Here is a 21,055-nt window from a genome sequence, read left to right on the forward strand (position 1 = left end):
ATGGAAAAACAGTGGAAACAGTGTCAGACTTTGTTTTTTTGGGTTCCAAAATCACTGCAGATGCTGATTGCAGCCATGAAATTAAAAGACGCTTGCTCCTTGGAAGGAAAGTTATGACCAACCTTGATAGTATATTAAAAAGCAGAGACATTACTTTGCCAACCACGGTCCGTCTAGTCAAGGCAATGGTTTTTCCCGTGGTATGGATGTGAGAGTTGGACTGTGAAGAAGGCTGATCGCCGAAGAATCAATGCTTTTGAACTGTGGTGCTGGAGAAGACTCTTGAGAGTCCCTTATACTGCAAGGAGATCCAACCAGTCCATTCTAGAGGAGATCAATCCTGGATGTTCATTGGAGGGACTGATGCTAAAGCTGAAACTGCAATACTTTGGCCACCTCATGCGGCGAGTTGACTCACTGGAAAAGACTCTGATTCTGGGAAAGGTTGGGGGCGGGAGGAGAAGGGGACGACAGAGAATGAGATGGCTGGATGGCATCACCGACTCTGTGGACATGAGTTTGAGTGTACTCCGGGAGTTGGTGATGGATAGGGAGGCCTGGCGTGCTGTGATTCATGGGGTCGCGGAGAGTCGGACACGACTGAGCGACTGAACTGAACTGAACTGTGTATTATGTGCCAAGCCAGGCATTAAGTGCTTTGACATATTAATACCCTAGGAGGTAGGAACACTATGATACTTTTTTCTGGATGAGGAATGGTAGGCTCAGAGAGGGGTAGTCACTTACCTGAGATCATAGTGAAAGTGTTAGTCCCCCAGCGTGTTGGACTCTTTGCGACCCCGTGGACTGTAGTCCACCAGGCTCCTCTGTCCATGGTATTCTCCAGGCAAGAATACTGGAGTAGGTTGCCATGCCCTGCTCCAGGGGATCTTCCCAACCCAAGGATCGAATCTGGGTCTCCTGCATTGCAGGCACATTCTTTATCATCTGAGCCACCAGGGAAGCATACAGCTAGTAAATGATGAAGCCAGGTGTGCCTCATTCTGGACCATCTCGTGCTCTGCTATGTATCGCATGGGGCTGGCCCCTGAAAACTACATTGCCCAGGCTCCCTTTCCTGCTGTTTCCTGTTGGAACCTGCCAATGGGAAGCACTGATGGGAGACCGGCTGGTGGGTGAGAGGAGAGAAGTCAGGGTGTTTCACTCTTTCTCTTTCTGCTTCCAGTATTGCCTTGGTGGTGGCTGTGTCTCCTTTGTGTTTTCAAGCTCCCACAAGGTAGCCCCTAACTCTGTATGCCTAAATCCCATCAGCGGGCCCTGGCTGTGGGCTCTGGTCACTCCACTTCCTTTCTCTGCCCCTTCAGGCCTGGGAGGTGGAAGTGATAGCTTGCTGCTAATCTCTAGGTTGTCTTAACTGCGCCCTGCTGTTCCTTCAGTTTTCCCTGCACTTCTGTAGTAATCTCCCCATATTGAGATCCTTCTGTCGAAGGACCTGGCAGGGCCTTAATTTCTTGTCTGGAAAGACTGACGTTCTAGAGTTGGGCTACATTGCTGTCACCGTCCCTGTTCTTCTGCCTCCTTAGGGGCACAGGGGAGGGGCCAGAGGTTAAGGGATGGGGATCCCACATGCGCGTACATACTCACTCTTCATGGTCTTCACAGCCACCTTGAGGACGGAGTCGTCCTGGTTGAGCTGGCCTTCCATCACAGCTCCGAACTCTCCTGTGGGGGAGCAGAGAGAGACTTTGACATGTGTGGGGGGGCACCCCCCGTTGGCTTCAGGGGGGCCCCTGTAGGAGCTGCATTTCCTGTGGTTGGGTAGGGGTGGGGAGATGAAGGACTGCATGGCTCAGGGAGCTATGTGCGTGTGTGTGAGGTGGGGGCACTCACCCTCTCCCAGCGTCTTCCCCAGAGCCACCTTATGCCGGTCCACCATCACATCCCGCAGTTTCTCCTTCAGCTCTTCGCTGATGCCCAGGCTGTTCACTGCATGGGGGGTGGGAGTAGACAGAGCCGTGGAGCAGAGCTGACATCCAGGCGGCACCTCTCATAAGGATACAGGCGCGCCTCATTTGACCGCACTTCGTAGATACTGTGTTCTTTACACATTGAAGGTCTGTGGCAATCTTGTGTCAAGCAAATCTATCGTTACCATTTTTCCAATTTGCTTTGTTTCTCTTGTGTTATATTTTGGTAATTCTTGTGATATTTCAAACCTTTTCATTATTATTGTATTTGTTATGATGATCTGTGATCTTTGATGTTAGGGCTATAATTCACTGAAGCCTCAGATGGAGGTTGTCATTTTTTTTTAGCAATAAAGCAATTTAAGATTAAGGTATGTAGGGACTTTCCCCAGTAGTTCAGTGGTTAAGCCTCCAAACTCCCACTGCAAGGGGCAAGGGTTTGATCCCTGGCTGAGGAACTAAGATCCCACTTGCCATGAGGTGGCCAAATTTAAAAAATAAGTAGATAAAATTAAAGTATCTAAATTGTTTTTAAAGATATAATGCTGTTGCATACTTAGTACACTACAGTGCAGTGTAAACACAACTTTTTTGTTTGTTTTTATGTTTCTGTTTATTTTGGCCCCACTGCATGGCATGTGGGATCTTAGATGGAACCTGGGCCCCTGCAGAGGAAGCATGGAGTCTTAACCACTGGACTGCCAGGGAAGTCCTAAACATAACTTTTATATGCACTGAGAAACCCCAAAATGTACGTGACTCACTTTATTGCATTACACACTTTATTGTGTTGGTCTGGAATCAAATGTGCAGTGTCTCCCAGGTATGCCTGTGTGTTGCTGTTTATCATTGTTTAGTCACTAACGTTGTGTCCAACTCTTTTGCAATCCCAAGGACTGTAGCCTGCCAGAGTCCTCTGTCCAGGGGATTCTCCAGGCAAGAACACTGGAGTGGGTTGTCATTTCCTTCTCCAGGGGATCTTCCCAACCCAGGGATCCAACCCGCATCTCCTGCATTGGCAGGTGGGTTCTTTACCATGAGCTGCCAGGGAAGCCCCATGCCTGTATACCCATTGTTAAAATACTGAAATAATTCTGCATTCATTCAGGATCAGCTACTGCCCTGAGCACTCCCAACTCCCACTTTTCCTTTAGACCCCCCAGAACTTCCCCTAGAGCAGTAACTAAAGGGTTAGAGCCTGGCACGTAATCTTGCAGTAGTGGCACCTTGATTGGTTAACATCCTGCTGTACCAGTTGTTCAAAATTTTTCTTAACTTTTTATTAAAGTATAACCTGCAAAAATCATAAGTGAGCAGCTCAATGGATTTTCATGAACCAAACACAACAGTGTGTGTCACTAACACCCACGTCAAGAATAGACTATGACCTGTCCTTTCAGGGGTGGCCACTTTCCTGACTTTTCTTACCCCAGACTAGTCTTTTCTGTTTGGGGATGTTATAAACATGGAACCACATACTATGTTCTCTTTAGTGTCCGGCTTCTTTCATTTAACACGATATCTATGAAATATTATAATGCAGTTGCTTGTTTGTTCTTGTTTAGTTGCTAAGTGGTGTCCAACTCTTTGCAACCCCTGGGCTGTAGGCTGCCAGGCTCCTCTGTCCATGGGATTTCCCAGGCAAGAATACTAGAGTGGGTTTCCATTTCCTTCTCCAGGGGATCTTTCTGACCCAGGGATGGAACTCATGTCTCCTGCATTGGCAGGCAGGTTCTTTACCACTGAGCCACCAGGGAAGCCCAGTTGCTGTGTGTAGTTGGGTTTATTCATTTTCACTGCTGTGTAGCAATTGGTCTCCAACGTATTGGCCCCAGGACCCTTTTACATTCTTAAAATTATTGAGACTTGAAAGAAAGCTTTCTTTTATGTGGGTTGTCTACACAGCAATATTTACTGTGTTCACGATGAAAACTGATATGATTTCCTTTTTTCATTTTTGGCCGCACCACGAAGGATCTTCTTAATGATTCCCCAACCAGGAATTGAACTCGAGCCCCCTGCAGTGAAATCTCAGGGTCTTCACCACTGGATCGCCAGGGAAGATCCCCAGACAAATTGTCAAAACACAAGAATACACGAGCACATCAGTCAACAGAAGGATGACATCATCACATATTTGGAAGCCTTTGGAAAACTCTGCGGAGCACTCGCAAGAGAAGGAGGGTGTGAAAGGGCAAATGACGTCTTGGTATTATTATGAAAATAGTTTTGACCTCATGGACCCCCTGCTAAGGTCTTGGGGACCCCCGGGGACTTGGATCACACTTGGAGAACTGCTGCTGCATGTTATTCCCATTAGATTTCTGTGACCTCCTCACTTCCTCTTCCTTCTCCTTTGCAATAAATGTCTTTCCCAGCCCCTTCCGGTATCTCCCTGGGGCCCTCGGCAGTCTTCTCCCTGGGTGCTAACTCTAGAGGAAGCCTCTGTCCCCCACCTTTTTTTTGGATCTGTTTTCCCAACTGGAGAGAAGAAGAAATTTGACTAGGTGGCTCCTGAAGTCCCTTCTTAGCTGGGACCCTCCATAAATGCTACAATCCTCTAACACAGAGTCTATTATAGTGCTAAGATTCTATGATTTTTAAGATCCTAAGAGTCTATCAAGTGTTAGTTGCTCAATCATGTCTGACTCTTTGCAACCCTATGGCCTGTAACCCTCCAGGCTCCTCTGCCCATGGGATTCTCCTGGCAAGAATACTGGAGTGGGTTGCCATTCCTTCTCCAGGGGATCTTCCTGACCCAGGGATTGAACTGGGGTCTCCTGTATTGCAGGTAGCTTCTTTACCATCTGAGCCACCAGGGGAGCCTTAGCACCGGATTATAGAGTCTATAATCACAGAGTCTGTAGCACTGGATTATAATTTTTTAGGCTAATTATAAATTGCACATCCTCTTGCATATCCTCTACTTCCAAGCGGCAGTTCAGAGGATGACCTTGAGAGTGGAACTGCCTGGGTGTGAACCCCAGCTCTCCAGCTTACAAACTGTGTGGCCTCCAGTAAGTTACTTAGCCACTCTGTGCCACAGTCTCCTCACCGGTGGTGGGGAGGATAATGTGCCTACTTCACTGGGTTGTCATGGGGATTAAATTAAGTGACATGTGTTGAAGCTTAGAACAGCACCTGTGGGACTTCCCTGGTGGCCCAGTGGTTAAGAATTCACCTTCCACTGCAGGGGACACAGGTTCGATCCCTGCTTCAGGAAGATCTCACATGCCTCAGGGCAGCTAAGGCCATGTGCTGCCACTACTGAAGCCCGTGCACCCTAGAGCCTGTGCTCCACAACAAGAGAAGCCACTGCAACGAGAAGGCCTCAGACCACAACTAAAGTAGCCCGCACTCACCGCAACTAGAGAAAGCCCGTGAGCAGCAATGAAGACCCAGTATAGCCAATAATGAGGAAGTGCTAGGGCTGGCTGTTATCCTCAGCATTGTAAGCACCTCATCATGGGCATTTTCTTCATTGCCATCCTCATCATGTTTATCGTCTTCATCATCATCATTACGTGGTTCTAAGAGCCTATGACTCAGAGTTTGGCCTTTCTAAAATTTATTGTGTCTAAGATTCAATTATTCTAAAGTCGTGTGTGGTCCCACAGTCCTGTTGTTCTTAGGGTCTGTGGTGCTAATATTCCAAGGCCTTCAGAAACTTTTGGTTCACGCATCTGCAGAAGCCCAGCAGGCCCAACACTCAATACTTCTTATCCCAAACCCAGGCAGGGAGGCATGGGGCTCACTTACAGGTGGCTTCAGTGGTCCTCCGACTGTAGGACTTGCGAACACGGTACCTGACCACCAGCTCACCCCTCTCCACGGTTGGCTCAAACACCTCTCTAGGGGGGGAACAGAGAGGAGGTGAGGGCAGGGCAGAGTGATGTGGAACTCCCTCCACTTCCACCAGCAGTGGAAGCAAGCACCATCCCAACCCCCAGACCTGCCGGCCCTCTCCTCCAATGTCTGCTGAGAGCCTCTTGGGCTGCTGCCTTCTGCCTTCCATTCACTCCCCAGGCGCTTGTCTTCATTCTGATTCTTGGTACTCTCTCCTCCTGCGCCAGCCTCCTCACGGTCTCCCCACCTCCAGCCTCTCTACCCCAGTCCAGGTCAGCCTCCCGACCCACGTGGTCCCAACTTACCCGTAGCGGGTCTCCTTCTTCCGCCGGTGGAAGAGGAACAGAGCCAGGATGAGGACACAGGCGGCGGCCACTGCTGCTCCCAGAAGCACGTACCACCAGGGCCACGAGAAGGCGGGGAGGGGGGGCTCACTCACTGTCGGGGGGTACGCGGGACAGGTCATGGTGGAGGTCTTGGTTCCTTGGGTCCCCAGGGGGGTGGTGGTGAAGGGAGGCAGGTGGAGGTACATTGGGTGATGGACAGGGCTGGACGGGACATGCGATGGATAAGACGGGGCATGCAATGGATACGAAAGGAGTGGACATTGGAGGAGGAGTGTGAGGGGATGTCCCTGGTGGTCCAGTGGTTAAGAATCCACCTTGCAATGCAAGGGATTCGGGTTTGATCCCTGATCAGGGAACTAAGGGGCTTTTCTGGTAGCTCAGTGGTAAAAAGAGTCCACCTGCAATGCAGGAGATGCAGGAGACATGGGTTTGATCTCTGGGGTCAGGAAGATCCCCTGGAGGAGGGCACGGCAACCCACTCCAGTATTCTTGCCGGAAGAATCCCATGGACAGAGGAGAGGGCTATGGTCCATAGGGTCGCAAAGAGTTGGACATGACTGGCACGAGTAAGCACACACGCAGGCATAGGAAACTAAGATCCCACATGCCTAGGATCAGCTAAGCCCGCGTGCCACAACTGCTGAGCCTGGGTGCTCTGGAGCCCACATGCTGCAACTAGAGAGTCCACGAGCCACAAGGAAAGATCCTGCATGATGCACTAAGACCTGACACAGCCAAATAAATAATTTTTTTTTAAGGAGGAGTGTGAAACTCCTAGGATGAGTGTGGTGAGTGCAAAGTGGGATGGATACTTGGGGAGTGTGCAATGAGTGTGGAAGGAGTGTGGGATGGGAGTGAGAGATTGTGCGGGATGGGCTGTGAGAATGGAAGGAGGGCTGGAGGAGTGTGGGAGGGCTGTAAGTAAATCTCAAGTGGGGTACCCGTGTGTGATGTGTGTGATGATTATGCAAGGAGGGGGCACTTGGGTGCAGGGAGAGAATGTGTGCAGTGTGTACAAGGCATGTGCAATCGATATGCAAGGAGTTGGAGGCTCCAGGGATCAATGGCCAAGGGACATTTTTGAGGAATGTGTGATGACTATGAAAGCGTGGTGTTTTTTTTGTTTTGGCCACTCCTTGCAGCTTGTGGAATTTTAGTTCCCTGACTAGGGGTCGAACCCATGCCCTCAGCAGTGAAAGCACTGACTCCTTACCACTGGACTGCCAGGGAATTCCCTGGAAGAGCTTTCATAAAGCAAGGGATGAGAGTGAAATAAATGTGCAAAGGGGCATGGTGTGCAAAGGAGTGTGTGAACAGTGCCAGATGAGTATCTGAGAAATTAGGAGTATGTGAGGATTCAAGGAGTTTTAGATACCAGGTGGGGGCAGTGATTTGTAAGGATGTAACTTCGGTGTGAGGAATGTGCAATGAGTGTGCAAAGGACGCATGAGATGAATGAAAAGGATATGCAGAAAGGGGGGAGTGAGTGTGTAAGGGGTGGAAGATGAGTGTGTGTTGAGTGCACCAAGAGTCTGGTGTGGTATGTGCAGAAAGTGGGCATGGGTTAGGATTAGCTCGAGGTGAGGGAATGCTGTGTAAGGAGTGTCTCGTGAGTGTGCAAGGAGAGTTGCAGAACGTGAGATCGTGTGGATTGGAAGTCCTTCAGTGCCTGCAATGTGGGATGCATGGTGAGTGTGCAAAAAGTATGTTTGTGAATGAGAAGTGTGAGTGTGCATTGGGTTTGGGAAGCCCGTGGGAAGAATGAGGGGCTACAGTGGGATGAATGTGAAAGGAGGGTGGGGTTAGTGTGGAAAGGGTACGCAAAGAAACGCAAGAAAACACGTAAGGAATATTTAAGGACAGTGGGCTGAGTTACAAGAGGTGGGGTGTAATAGTGCCAGGAGGGTACAATGGGTGTAGGAGGAACATTTGGAGAAACATTCAAGGAAGATGAGTATGAGAGGGATAACTCATCTCTCTGTCCCTCTACCTATCTATTCATCTACCTACCCACCTGTTTATCCATCCATTCACTCATCCACCCATTCATTCAGCCGTCCACCACCCACCCATTCATTCAGCCGTCCACCACCCACCCCTTCATTCAGCCGTCCACCACCCACCCATTCATTCAGCCGTCCACCACCCACCCATTCATTCAGCCGTCCACCACCCACCCCTTCATTCAGCCGTCCACCACCCACCCATTCATTCAGCCGTCCACCACCCACCCATTCATTCAGCCGTCCACCACCCACCCCTTCATTCAGCCGTCCACCACCCACCCATTCATTCAGCCGTCCACCACCACCCATTCATTCAGCCGTCCACCACCCACCCCTTCATTCAGCCGTCCACCACCCACCCCTTCATTCAGCCGTCCACCACCCACCCGTTCATTCAGCCGTCCACCACCCACCCGTTCATTCAGCCGTCCACCACCCACCTATTCATTCATCTGTCCACCACTCAGCCACGCATTCATTCATTTGTCCATCTACACATCCATTCGTTCGCCAGTCCATCCATCCACCTATCCATCCACCATTCACCAAGGTGCCACAAGGCTCCGGGCCACTCCAGGCACTTCCATCAAGGACCCACAAAATCAAGAAGCAGAGGATTAGAGTGAGGAGTTTGAGGAACATGAGAGGGATGTGCAAAGAGAATGTGCAGTGATGCGCCCTCACTGGGCCTTGGGGGAAGGGAGAGCAGGACAGGGGGTGTGAAAGCCCTTACCCAGCTGGTGGACTGGCTGTCCTTGTCCTGCGAGGAGAAAGGACGGAGGGAGGACATGCTCAGAGAGACTGGTAAGACATGGGAGAGAGGGAGTGAGGCTCTCAGGAAGCTTCCAGGTAGGAATGGAGCCTAGACTGGGGTAACGCCAAAAGGTACAAGGAGCAAGTCACGGGCATCTGGGATAGACGTGGTCCCTGTGGGGAGGCTGAGCACGGCTTTGAAGTTACCTGGGCGCCAGGGCTCCAGGGGCACAGGGAGGCTCCAGGGTCCCTCCCCAGCGGCAGTGTAGGCTGCCACGTACACCGTCAGGTTGGGCACAGACCCCTCCCCTCGCAGCTCCAGCGTCACCTCTCGCTTTAGCCCCACGTCCATCAGCACCTAGGACGTGCAAATAAGGCATCAGAGTAGAGCTCCAGCTCCAGCCCCAGCGCTTAAGCCCTCACCCTCAGCCTCAACTCCCCATCTTTCTTAAAGCCCACTCCTCCTCTCCAGCCCCTCATCCCCTACCTCTCCCTATCCTTCATCTCTCATCCCCCATCCTGTCCTCTCCTTTCCGTTCTCTATCCCTACACTCATTAAAATATCAGCTTCACCAGGTCCAGCGCTTTGTCTTCTTCACTGCCACGTACATCCTCAGGTCCTAGCACAAGGAGGCGTGGAACACAGTACTGTTGTTGAAAGGACCAAATTCTCACCTTTGCCCCCTCATCCCTCCATCCCCTTCTGACTCGTCACTCTTTCTCCCATCTATCTCCCCATCCCACGGTGCTGCTTGCTCAGATAGTACCTTCATGTTAATTAGAAAGAGACACCCCTTCCTCAATATGCTATGCAACTATCTGCTGTAAAACTGTCCTAGTAAATATGTCTACTGAAACGTTTTGTACATGATTCATAAATTGCTGTTGTTCAGTTGCTCAGCTGTGTCCAACTCTCTGTGATCCCATGGACTGCGGCACGCCAGGCTTCCATATCCCTCACTATCTCCCGTAGCTTGCTCAAACTCATGTCCATTGAGTCGGTGATGCCATCCAACCATCTCATCCTCTGTTGCCCCCTTCTCCTCCTGCCTTTCATCTTTCTCAGCATCAGTGTCTTTTCTAATGAGTCAGCTCTTTGCATCAGATGGCCAAAGTATTGGAGCTTCAGCTTCGGCATCAGTCCTTCCAATGAATATTCAGGGTTGATTTCCTTTAGGATTGTCTGGTTTGATCTCCTTGCAGTCCAAGGAACTCTCAAGAGTCTTCTCCAACACCACAGTTCACAGATTCATAAATAGCCATCCCCCAACTCTCTCCTGGGGGCTTCCCAGGTAGCTCAGTGGTAAAGAATGCCAATGCGGGAGATGCAGGTTTGATCCCTGGGTTGGGAAGATCCCCTAGAGAAGGAAATAACAACCCACCCCAGTATTCTTGTCTAGAGAATCCCATGGACAGGGCGCCTGGTGGGTCCCTGTCCCTGGCTACCGTCCATGGGGTCGCAAAGAGTCAGCCATGACTGAGCGACTGAGCATGCACACAGGCAACCCTCTCATGGTCCCCTTTAACCGCCCCAGAACGTGCTCTGCTAGCACAGGGTGATCGCATCCTACGCAACCTGCTCAACTGTCCATGTCTGCCTTGTCATCCTCTCCTCCCCAGTCCCCTCCTCTACAGCCACTCTGCCCCAGCCCAGCCAGCAGCACCCACCTCGGGTGTATCCTGACCTCGATAGGCCAGTCGGTACCCTAACAGGGTGCCCTGCAGCGGCGCCCTTGGCTCCTGCCAGCGCACAAGGGCTTGGCTCCCATTCCTCATGGCGCTAACATTCTCAGGAGGGCCCAGGGGCACTGGAGGACAGGGAAAAGGGGAAGCTGGCACCCCCACCTCTTCCTGACCCCCTCCCCTCTTCCCAAGGAGTAGGGGCAGGGTGCAAAGGACAAGCAAGCAGGCAACTGGTGCAGGTCTCCCATGAGCAGGAACACAGGGATGAGGTCCGGGAGAGATGCCAGTTGGGGCTGGGACAGGATGGAGATTGAAGCCACGTGGGGTATACAGGCGAGAGGAGATGCTGGGGGTCGTGTGATGTACGCAAGGGTCAGCAGGGCAGTGAACGCTGTCTCCCCGCCACCAGCCCCTTCTTACCTCCTTCCGGTGTCTCCACGGGAAGCCAGTGGGTCCAGGGTGAGGGGCCCTGGCTACTGACACAGGCCACCCGGAGGTGGTAAGGGGTGTGAGGGTGGAGGCTGCCCAGCCGCAGTCGATGAGGGGGAACGGACGCTTGTAAGGTGAGGGGCTCCTCTGGGGGGTCTGGCTCTCCCAGCCAGGCGCCCACCCCGTCGTCTGACAGCACAGCCTGGGAAGAGGGAGGGCATGTGAGAACAGGGTGGCCACGTCAACACTCAAAGCGGTCACACAACTGTCAATGGTAGTGATCCTGGTGTGATGACACAACGTCGCAAGGATGTGTGTGTGTGCGCGACGACTCCATGTTTGTGCAACACGGGTACCACCCAGCTCCACAACGTGGCTCTGCCATCAGTTGCAAAAGCCACTTCTAACAAGACTTTCTCTCTCAGAGCCTCAGTTTCCTCATCTGGAAAATGGGGACTTAGAGGAACAAATGCCTTCCAGGGCTGCTTGAAGTTTCAATGTAAGGGACTTCCTGGCAATCCAGTGGTTAGGACTCTATGCTTCCACTGCAGGCACAGGTTCGATCCCTGGTCAGGGAGCTAAGATCCCAAATGCCATGTGACATGGCCATACAAAAAATTAAGTGTAGGACAGCTGGACGGTGCATGGCAGGTGGTCAACATCAATAATAATGACATTCAACCACAGGCAAAAGCAATGTCCCACAATAGAAGTCAGAGGAGGGAATTGCCTGGTGGTCCAGTGGTTAGGACTCTATGGTTTCACTGCCAAGGGCCCAGGTTCAATCCCTGGTTGGGAAACTGCTGCTGCTGCTGCTGCTAAGTCATTTCAGTCGTGTCCAACTCTGTGTGACCCCATAGATGGCAGCCCACCAGGCTCCCCCATCCCTGGGATTCTCCAGGCAAGAACACTGGAGTGGGTTGCCATTTCCTTCTCCAATGTGTGAAAGTGAAGTTGCTCAGCCATGTCTCACTTGTAGCGACCCCATGGACTGTAGCCTACCAGGCTCCTCCGTCCATGGGATTTTCCAGGCAGGAGTACTGGAGTGGCTTGCCATTGCCTTCTCCGGGTTGGGAAACTAAGATCCCGCAAACCTCCCATAGCTAAAAAATAAGTCAGCAGAGTGGGCATCTCTGGGGAGTGAGGTAACCTTCAACAGCTGGGAAGTGTCTATATCTTGATTCAGAGGGTGGTCACATTGGTTAAACAATCTAGGTGTACACCAAAGATTTTGAACATTATATATTTTAATTTAAAAAAATAGAAAAGGACTTCCAAGGTGCCCCAGTGGCTAAGACTCTGTGCTCCCAATGCAGGGAGCCCAGGTTCAATGCTTGGTCAGGGAACTAGATCCCACATGCTGCAACTAAGACCCAATGCAGCCAGAGGAATATTTTTTTTTTTAAAGCAAAGTCTTTTACAAACCTAAACTCATTTGACCTTCACTTTAGCTGTGCATTGTAAGTATGTGCTGTGTTTATGCCCACTATATAGATGAAGGCACTGAGGCTTGGAGAGATGGAATCACTGATCCGAGGACGCTAGCTTGTCATTGATGAAGCTGGGACCTGAACCCATCCTATCTTCAAAATCTTTGCCCAACTGACAATACGAATGTCTTTTTAAGAACATCAATAATGGTAATAATACTCTTCTGTCCAGAGATGCAAAGCATCTTAGTGCTGAAGAGCACAGATACTGGATCTGGGATTCAAATCCAGCCTCTCCTACTCCCAAGTCCTGTGCCTCAGTTTCTTCATCTGAAAAATGGGATAACAACAGTGTTTCCCTTCTTCACAGGATTAACTGAAGTGATACCCTGTAAGCATGTAGAAAAGTGTCTGTGCAGGGCTGCTCTGGTGGTCCAGTGGTTAAGAATCCACCTTGCGATGAAGGGGACATGGATTCGATCCTGGGTCTGGGAATATCCCACATGCCACAGGGATGTGCGCCACAACTATCGCGCCTGCGCTGTGGAGCCCCCGAGTTGTGACTACTGAAACTCACGTGCCCTAGAGCCCATGCTCCACAGCAAGAGAAGCCACCGCAATGAGAAGCCCACACACTGCAACTCGAGTGTAGCCCCCGAGTAAGCCCGTGCACAGCAACAAGGACCCAGCACAGCCAAAAATAAATAAATATTTAAAAAAGCAAAAAGAAACAAAAAAAAGAGTGTCTGTGCAGACTGAGTGTTTGTCATTGCTATTTTGTGTGTGTGAGATTATCTGGCCACCAGTGTCAAAACCAGCACATCCTGCACAGCGGCAAAGGGTCCTCCACCCACCTGGTCCCCAGGACTGACGAGATCAGGATGGGAGGGACCGAAGCTGGGGAGGATGTCTATACAGCCCTTCCCCACAGAACCACAAATTCGTCACAGCCCCACAACCCACAGCCACACAGCTCAGGGGTGCTGCCTTCACCCTGGGGAGCATCCAGGCAATATAACCACGACACATACCGCGCTGGGAAAGAGTTACTGCTCACAACCGGATTCCATCGGGTACAAATCTTAGCTTGGATATTATTTGCTGATTATCATTTTTTTTTTTGGCCACGCCATGTGGTGGCTTACGGGATCTTAGTTCCCCGACTAGGGATCAAACCCTTGCCCCCTGCAGTGGAAGCGTAAAGTCTTAACCACTGAACCACCAGGAAAGTCCCTGCTATGTGATTTAGAGTGAGTGTTTTTACCTCCCCGGGTCTCAGTTCCTGTCTCTGGAAAATGGGCCTCCGAGAGTCTCTACCTGTCAAGGTGAGAGGTTTACTGACATAATGCCCATGAACTGGCTTGCCTTTCCTGTCAACAGTTAACTTATTTTGAGTGCCAGCTGTGTCCCAAACACCCTGCCAAGCACATTAGTCCGGAATGGGCACCTGTGGGGGTCAATTCATTTTTTCATTCCCATTTTACAGATGTGGAAACAGAGGCCCAGAGATTCAGCAGCTTGCCCAAGGTCATACAGTCCCCTGAGTGGGGAAACCACAGCAAGGCCTGGGGAGGAGATAGCAGGAGTAGGGGAGGTGGTCTCCTTGCTGCTCTCTGACCCACACTGGCTGGCCAGAAGGGGAACCTCGGCCGGGACAAAGGGGACACGGGTGCAGACAGTCAGCCTCCCCCTGCCCACCCCTACTTCTCTTTTCCCTCGCACGGCTGTGACCCTCCAACTTGAACCCTGCGCTCATGCACAGCAGGAAGTGAGACCTGGAGAGGGAAGAGGGCACACTTCTGCTTTTCTTGGGGGACACTGGATGGATGTGGGTTGGGGGTACAGCTGGCGTCTGACCTGGCATTTGAGCTCTTCCCAAATCAGCCCAGTTTCTGGGACTGAATCAGTTTTAGCCTTTTTAGCCACTGGGGAAGGCAGGTCACTTCCCCTCTCTGGGTCTCAATTTCTTATCTTGAAAATGGGAAGATGAACAGGCATTACTTTCTGGGGTTAAAATATCAAGTGAATGTGAGGTTGTCCCCAGGGCCAGGGTCTTATAAGAAAGGGAGCTCCTGTTTAATCAAGCACTGGCTCTAAATGACTTTTCAGAATCAAGCACTGGCTCTAAATGACTTTTCAGAAGTGCCCTTTGGGTTTGGCAAGACGAGGGTTTGGATCCCACCTCTGCTACTTCCTGGCTCTGTCCTTGGGCAAGTCGCTTAACTACTCTGAAACTTAGCTTCTTTTTGAATTTTTTGGCTGCACCATATGGCATGCGGGATCTTAGTTCCCTGACCAGGGATCAGATCTATGCCCCATGTGGTAGAAGAGCGAGTCTTAACCACTGGACCACCAAGGAAGTCCCTGAGCCCTAGTTTCTTCATCTGGAAAATGAGTGTATCCATAGACTCTACTTCACAAAACACTCAAACAAGTATGTGTTAACCTGTAACACAAGGCCCAGCACACAGTGGTTGTTGTTATTGTTTTTGTTCTTTGGTTCCGTCTGACTCTCTGTGACCCATGGACTATAGCCCGCCAGGCTCCTCTGTCCATGGGATTTCCCAGGCAAGAATATCAGAGTGGGCTGCCATTTCCTCCTCCAGGGGATCTTCTTGGCCCAGGGATCAAACCTGTGTCTCCTGCATTGGCAGGCCAATTCTTTACCACTGAGCCACCAGGGAAACCTAAGCACATAGTGGACACGCAATAAAAATTGGTCATTGGGAGTTTCCTGGTGGCCTAATAGTTAGGATCCTGGGCGTTCATTGCCATGGCCCGGGTTCAGTCCCTGGTCAGGGAACTGAGATCCTGAAAGCCGTGTGGCATGACTGAAAAAAAAAAAGCTGGTCATTATTCATTATTGTCATTTCCCATCATGGGCATTGTCTCATCCTCACTTAAACTCTCAAATCTCAGAGAACTTCAGGCCAGAACCGGATCTCGTATTTGGAGATGTGTGTTGGTTTGTTTTTCTTATTCTAGAGCAGGAGCAACTTCAGTGCAGAAGGCTGGGTCCAGTTCACCTCAATTATCAGGTATTCTTCCAGTAAACATTTCCTACTCAGTGTTTGGCCCTGCACTGAGCAGTAATGGGAATCCAGAGATTTCCCTGGTGGTCCAGTGGTTAAGACTCCACGCTTCCACTGCAGGAAGGGGAACTAAGGTTCGATCCCAGGTCAGGGAACTAAGTTCCCACATGCTGTGTGGCAGCCAAAAAGTAAAAATAATAATAATTTTTAAACATAACGAAATAAATAATGGGGACCTAGTGGTGGTTGAGCCAGCTCGGCCCTGCCCCTCCTGAGCTCACAGTCCAGTGGAGAGATAGACTCACCCCCCAAACAGCGAGTGACAAGCCAGAGATGGGATGGGAGAAGCCCAAGGGCTGAGAGCGCCCAATGGTGAAAGATGGCTCTGGTCCCTGCTATTTTACGGTTTCTATTCTGGCTAGAATCAATATCACCAACACTAAAAAATGAAAATGGCCAATAGCTTTTTGTTTGTTTGTTTTTTGCCACGCTGCTCGACCTGCAGGATCTCAGTTCCACAACCAGGGATTGAACCCATGCCCCTGGCAGCAAAAACATGGAGTCCTAGGGAATTTCCAAAAGCAGCCAACAGTTTATCGCATGCTTTCCAAGTTCCAGATACTACTTTAAGTTTATTAAATGCAGTCAATCACTGAATTCCTACAGCCAGTCTACCAGGTTGGGACTACCATCATGCCCATTTTACAGATGAGAAAACTAAGACCCAGGGATGTTGAGTCACCTGCCCAAGCTCATGCAGCCAGCAGCTTGTTGGAGCTAGGATTTAAACCCAGGACATCTGGCTTATCCCAAGGTTCTACTGCCTCTCAACACACAAATGGCTGGGAAAGGCTGGTTTCCCAGGGAGAGGATGAGGGCTTGGGGCTCCGGGTGGAAGGAGGGCTGAGATGGAGGCGAGGAAAGGCTGCGGTCTCACCTACCTGCAGAATGCAGTGGGTGAGGGGGTAGATGCCGCTCAGGCCTGGGGTCCAAGCCACCTCCAGTTCCGTCGGCTGGGTGGAAACCAAGCGGAGGTCGTGGGGCCGCTGGGGGAGCACTGTGGACAGATGAGGGAGGGGCTGATCCTGTGCCCAAAGTTCCTCGCTGGCCCTCTTCCCCAGCTCTGACCTCTGACCCCAAGCCCACACCCTCTGACCCCCAGCTCCCCAGCTCCCTCTCCTGTCACCTGTGATGGTGGCTGTGCGGGATGTGGTGATCCCCTTGGCGTTGTGGGCTTCACAGGAGAAAGAAGCAGTCTTGTTCAGGCCTGGGGAGTCATGTGAGGGGGAGCCCGGTCAGAGAGGGGTAGGAGGGGGTTGGGGCCAGGCTGAGCATTGCCCCACCGTGCCCCATCCCCAGGATCAGTCCAGCCCCCAGTGGTGCCTGCTTGAAGGGAGTGTCAAAAAGGGAGGTGATGTATCGGGAATGCGGACCTCCACCCCCAAAGACAGGCCAGCTAACACCACCCCCACACAGACCCAACCCCCACCCAGATGGACACATGTACGCACACACAGACACACTCACACACAGACACCACAAACATACGCACCAACATACAGTTATACACACAAACTACACACTTACATACAGAAACACATACTCATACCCAGACACAGGCAAACACGCAGACATATACACACAAACACAGACACAACTGCACTGAGCCACACAGACACCCGTAGAGGCGCACACACCTATTAGACACACACTTAGGAAGCAGGCCTTCATGGGGGTGTGTAAACATAGGCGTGTTTGTTCATTTACAAGCTCGGCCGCGACCAACCTCTTTCCCCCAAACTCAGTTGCTCTAGCCCCACCGGCCTCCGGGTGTTTCTGGAAAGTACCAAGCATATTCCCACCTCGGGAACTTTGCACTTCCATTCCCTCCACTTGGAAAAGCATTCCCACAGACATCCGCCCTCCTTCACACTCCTTAATCAGACCCCACCTTCCAGCCACTCTGTCCCTCCCCAAGCACCTTGTTGAAAATTGACATTTCCTGGTGGCTCAGCTGGTAAGTAATCTGCCTGCTATGAGCGAGACCTGGATTCGATCCCTGGGTTGGGAAGATCCCCCGGAGAAGGGAAAGGCTACTCACTCCAATATTCTGGCCTGGAGAATCCCATGGGTTGTATAGTCCATGGGGTCACAAAGAGTCGGACACAACTGAGCGACCTTCACCTCCACAGCCAGCCTCCTCCCTGCTTTACTTTCTCTCTTTGGTTCTCCTCATCACGGTATCCTTCACACAGTCCTGTGTCTCCTGTTCGCTGAGTGTTGACCCAGGGGGTCAGGGGTTTCAGCCCTGCTGTATTCCCACCCCGTCCCCCTCCCCAGGGCCCAATATGGCCTGATACACAGTAGGTGCTCCATAAATGTTTGTTGAATGAGTGGCTGGATTGGTGTGGATACATTTGTGTACTTATGAACATTTCATTATGACCAACCTAGATAGCATATTTAAAAGCAGAGACATTACTTGGCCAACAAAGGTCCATCTAGTCAAGGCTATGGTTTTCCCAGTGGTCTTGTATGGATGTGAGAGTTGGACTGTGAAGAAAGCTGTTCGCTAAAGAATTGATGCTTTTGAACTGTGGTGTTGGAGGAGACTCTTGAGAGTCCCTTGGACTGCAAGGACATCCAACCAGTCCGTTCTAAAGGAGATCAGTCCTGGGTGTTCATTGGAAGGACTGATGTTGAAGCTGAAACTCCAATACTTTGGCCACTTCATGCGAAGAGTTGACTCACTGGAAAAGACTCTGATGCTGGGAAGGATTGGGGGTGGGAGAAGGGAACGACAGAGAATGAGATGGCTGGATGGCATCACCGACTCGATGGACATGAGTTTGAGTGAACTATGGGAGTTGGTGATGGACAGGGAGGCCTGGCAAGCTGTGATTCATGGGGTCGCAAAGAGTCAGACACGACTGAGTGACTGAACTGAACTGAACTGAACCGAGCATTTCAGGGTGTGTAGGTAGCAATGTAAGCATATGTAAATCCATGGGTGAGTTCTGGAGGACTCTTGAGTAACCGTTTTTGGTTTTTGAGTGTCTGAAACTGAGATTGCCTGCCCTTCCCCAGTGTGGTGGTGGTGGGAACACAGGCAGACACACACATACACACATACGCACACACACGAAGGCACACATACAAGTACACAGGCAAACACAAGTGACGCAGGCACACAAACACAAAGACACACAACACACAGAGCTATAGAAAGTCCAGATTCACACTCACAAAGGCACATACAAGTACACAGGCAAACACAAGAGACGCACACACACAGAGACACAACACACAGAGCTATACAATGTCCACAGATTCACACACACACACACAACGTCTGGGTGACAGGATATAAGGAGGAACAAGTCTTAAATCTGTGTGTGACTGCAGGTCTGCATCCATCTGCTGTTTGTGTGTGGCTGTTGGCCTCGCGGTGTCTCCCGCCTTCGCTCTGCGCTGTGCTTGTTCCCACCATCAGCAGCTACCCGCAGACACAAAGTTTCCTTTTCTCAGGCGGCAGAGGGAGTGGACACAGGCAAGGGCGGCGAGGCCGGAAGGGGGTGGGCAGGGAAGTTCCAGGGCTCCGCTGCCCGGGCCGCGGTTCCCAGCCAAGGTCAGGTGCCCGCAGCCCCCGCGGGCCCCGCCGAGGGACAGGACGGCCCGGGAGGGCTGCCCGGGGAGGTGGGGGGGGGGCGCGGCGGGAAGCCCGGGGCCCCGCCAGGCACCTGGCACGTGGGGGCCCCGCCAGGGTCACCGCGCGGGAGTCCGCGCGCCCGCCGCCCATCAAGGAGCCCGGTTCTGACCGCAGCATTCCTGCCCCCGCGTGAGTCACCCCAGCGGGCCCCCCCGCACTTCCGGCCGGCCGAGATCCCCCTAGCCGGGCCCCAGCGGCCCGCACCTTGAGGGAGGGAGGGAGCCGGGCCGAAGGGGCCTGGGACCCCCTCCCTGCCGGCGGGCTCCCCGGCCAGATGTGCTTTCCAGATGTACCGGCCCTCCCCCACCCCGGAGCGCAGTCCGCTTTTTCCGAGGGAATGGGAGGGATGGAAGCAGAGAGAGAGAGAGGGGGCACGCCCTGAGTCAGATCCAGGGACAGACACACACAAACGGACGGAATTCCTAACACGCACCACCGCGAATTCCTGCATACAGGCACAGTGAATCACACTTAACATACAGGGGCCGTTGCTGGTCCTAAAACAGAAAACAGCAACGCCGGTCAACTGCCGCGGAGGGTGCTGTCACAAACAAGCAGTGACACAAAAACATACTCGTTGACTTATATGTAGACACAGGGGGCTGACACTGACAGACATACACAGACACACACATGCCCACATACAAGCATAAGCACACGATCAAAGAAGCCCACACGGACTGCAAACACCTGTGTGTGTTTAGTCTCTCAGTCCCCTCCAACTCTGCGACCCCCTGAACTGTATGTAGCTCTCCAGGCTCCTCTGTCCCTGGAATTCTCCAGGCAAGAATACAGGAGTGGGTTGCCATTCCCATCTCCAGAGGATCTTCCCCACTCAGGGACTGAACCTGGGTCTCCCTCATTGCGCTGTGCTTACTTACTCAGTCATGTCCGACTCTTTGCGACCCCATGGACTGTAGTCTGCCAGGCTCCTCTGTCCATGGGGATTTTCCAGGCAAGAATACTGGAGCGGGTTGCCATGCCCTTCTCCAGGAGATCTTCCCAACCCAGGGATTGAACCCAGGTCTCCTGCATTGCAGGCAGATTATTTACTGTCTGAGCCACCAAAGAAGCCCTACAAACACTCAGTAACGCAATTACAACTAGGTTGAAGCTGACAAACACACCAGCCTCCCTGCAGATTGAGATATATCCGCCAACTGACAAATGCACACTGCGGTTGAAGTGGACAAACATACACAATAGGGCGCAGATGAGGTTGATGTGGATGCGCTCGCACACAAACACAGCCAAGCCTTCCAAACAGCTGGACGCACTCAGCTCGCTTCGGACACGTTCATCAAGATGCAGAGTGATATGGAAACGCACGCTTGCATCGACACACAGGGCTGCTGCAGACACACAAGCGTGGCGATGCTGCCAAGTGCATGTAGATGACGCAGACACATATATACATGGGCTGGTGAGGACCTCGAGTTCATCCACCAAGGGGTAGTCAGGGCTGGGGCTGAACAAATAGAAGCTGAAGGGTATTGTTATTACCTGCTGTGAATCACACACAGACACACACACACATACACTTCTATAGGGATCCATGGGACACAGCTGTCCACCAACATTCTCACCCTGCGACATACATCCAGATATCACAGAGACATCCATACACAGACAGCCACAGGGGAAATGAGGAAACACACCAAGCCGTCCAATGACCCACCCTGACTCCACAAAGAAACAAAATCCCCGCCAAGACACACTCATAGCTAGAGGAACACACCTGTAAGCTGACATGGTCACCTCTATAAAGCGAGGTGTGCAAAACGGCCTTCAGACACACTGTGGCTGTGGTCCATCACTCTGCCATCTCTCATCACAAACACATGCACTGTTCCACCCTCACACAGTGAGTCACAGCTATGAACACACAAAGA

At 51.7% G+C, this 21,055-nt stretch overlaps 1 protein-coding gene across 2 annotated transcripts in view; it reads right to left on the reverse strand.

Moving 5' to 3' along the window:
- Window positions 1-21,055, reverse strand: part of AXL (AXL receptor tyrosine kinase) — a 38,503-nt gene that overhangs the window by 12,575 nt on the left and 4,873 nt on the right. The window contains exons 5-14 of one of the 2 annotated variants that reach the window (XM_055412099.2): window positions 16,641-16,721; window positions 16,396-16,511; window positions 10,984-11,194; window positions 10,549-10,688; window positions 9,088-9,238; window positions 8,861-8,887; window positions 6,080-6,212; window positions 5,688-5,779; window positions 1,852-1,947; window positions 1,606-1,683 (exon numbers count right to left, since the gene is read on the reverse strand). In XM_055412099.2, coding sequence (XP_055268074.1) covers window positions 1,606-1,683; window positions 1,852-1,947; window positions 5,688-5,779; window positions 6,080-6,212; window positions 8,861-8,887; window positions 9,088-9,238; window positions 10,549-10,688; window positions 10,984-11,194; window positions 16,396-16,511; window positions 16,641-16,721 — 1,125 coding nt within the window. The remainder of the gene's footprint in view (window positions 1-1,605; window positions 1,684-1,851; window positions 1,948-5,687; window positions 5,780-6,079; window positions 6,213-8,860; window positions 8,888-9,087; window positions 9,239-10,548; window positions 10,689-10,983; window positions 11,195-16,395; window positions 16,512-16,640; window positions 16,722-21,055) is intronic. The other variant, XM_055412100.2, reaches the window with a different exon arrangement.

The sequence above is a fragment of the Moschus berezovskii genome, chromosome 22, assembly GCF_049115385.1.
Source record: "Moschus berezovskii isolate FMDL1 chromosome 22, NW_MosBer_1.0, whole genome shotgun sequence".
Taxonomy (NCBI): Eukaryota; Metazoa; Chordata; class Mammalia; order Artiodactyla; family Moschidae; genus Moschus; species Moschus berezovskii.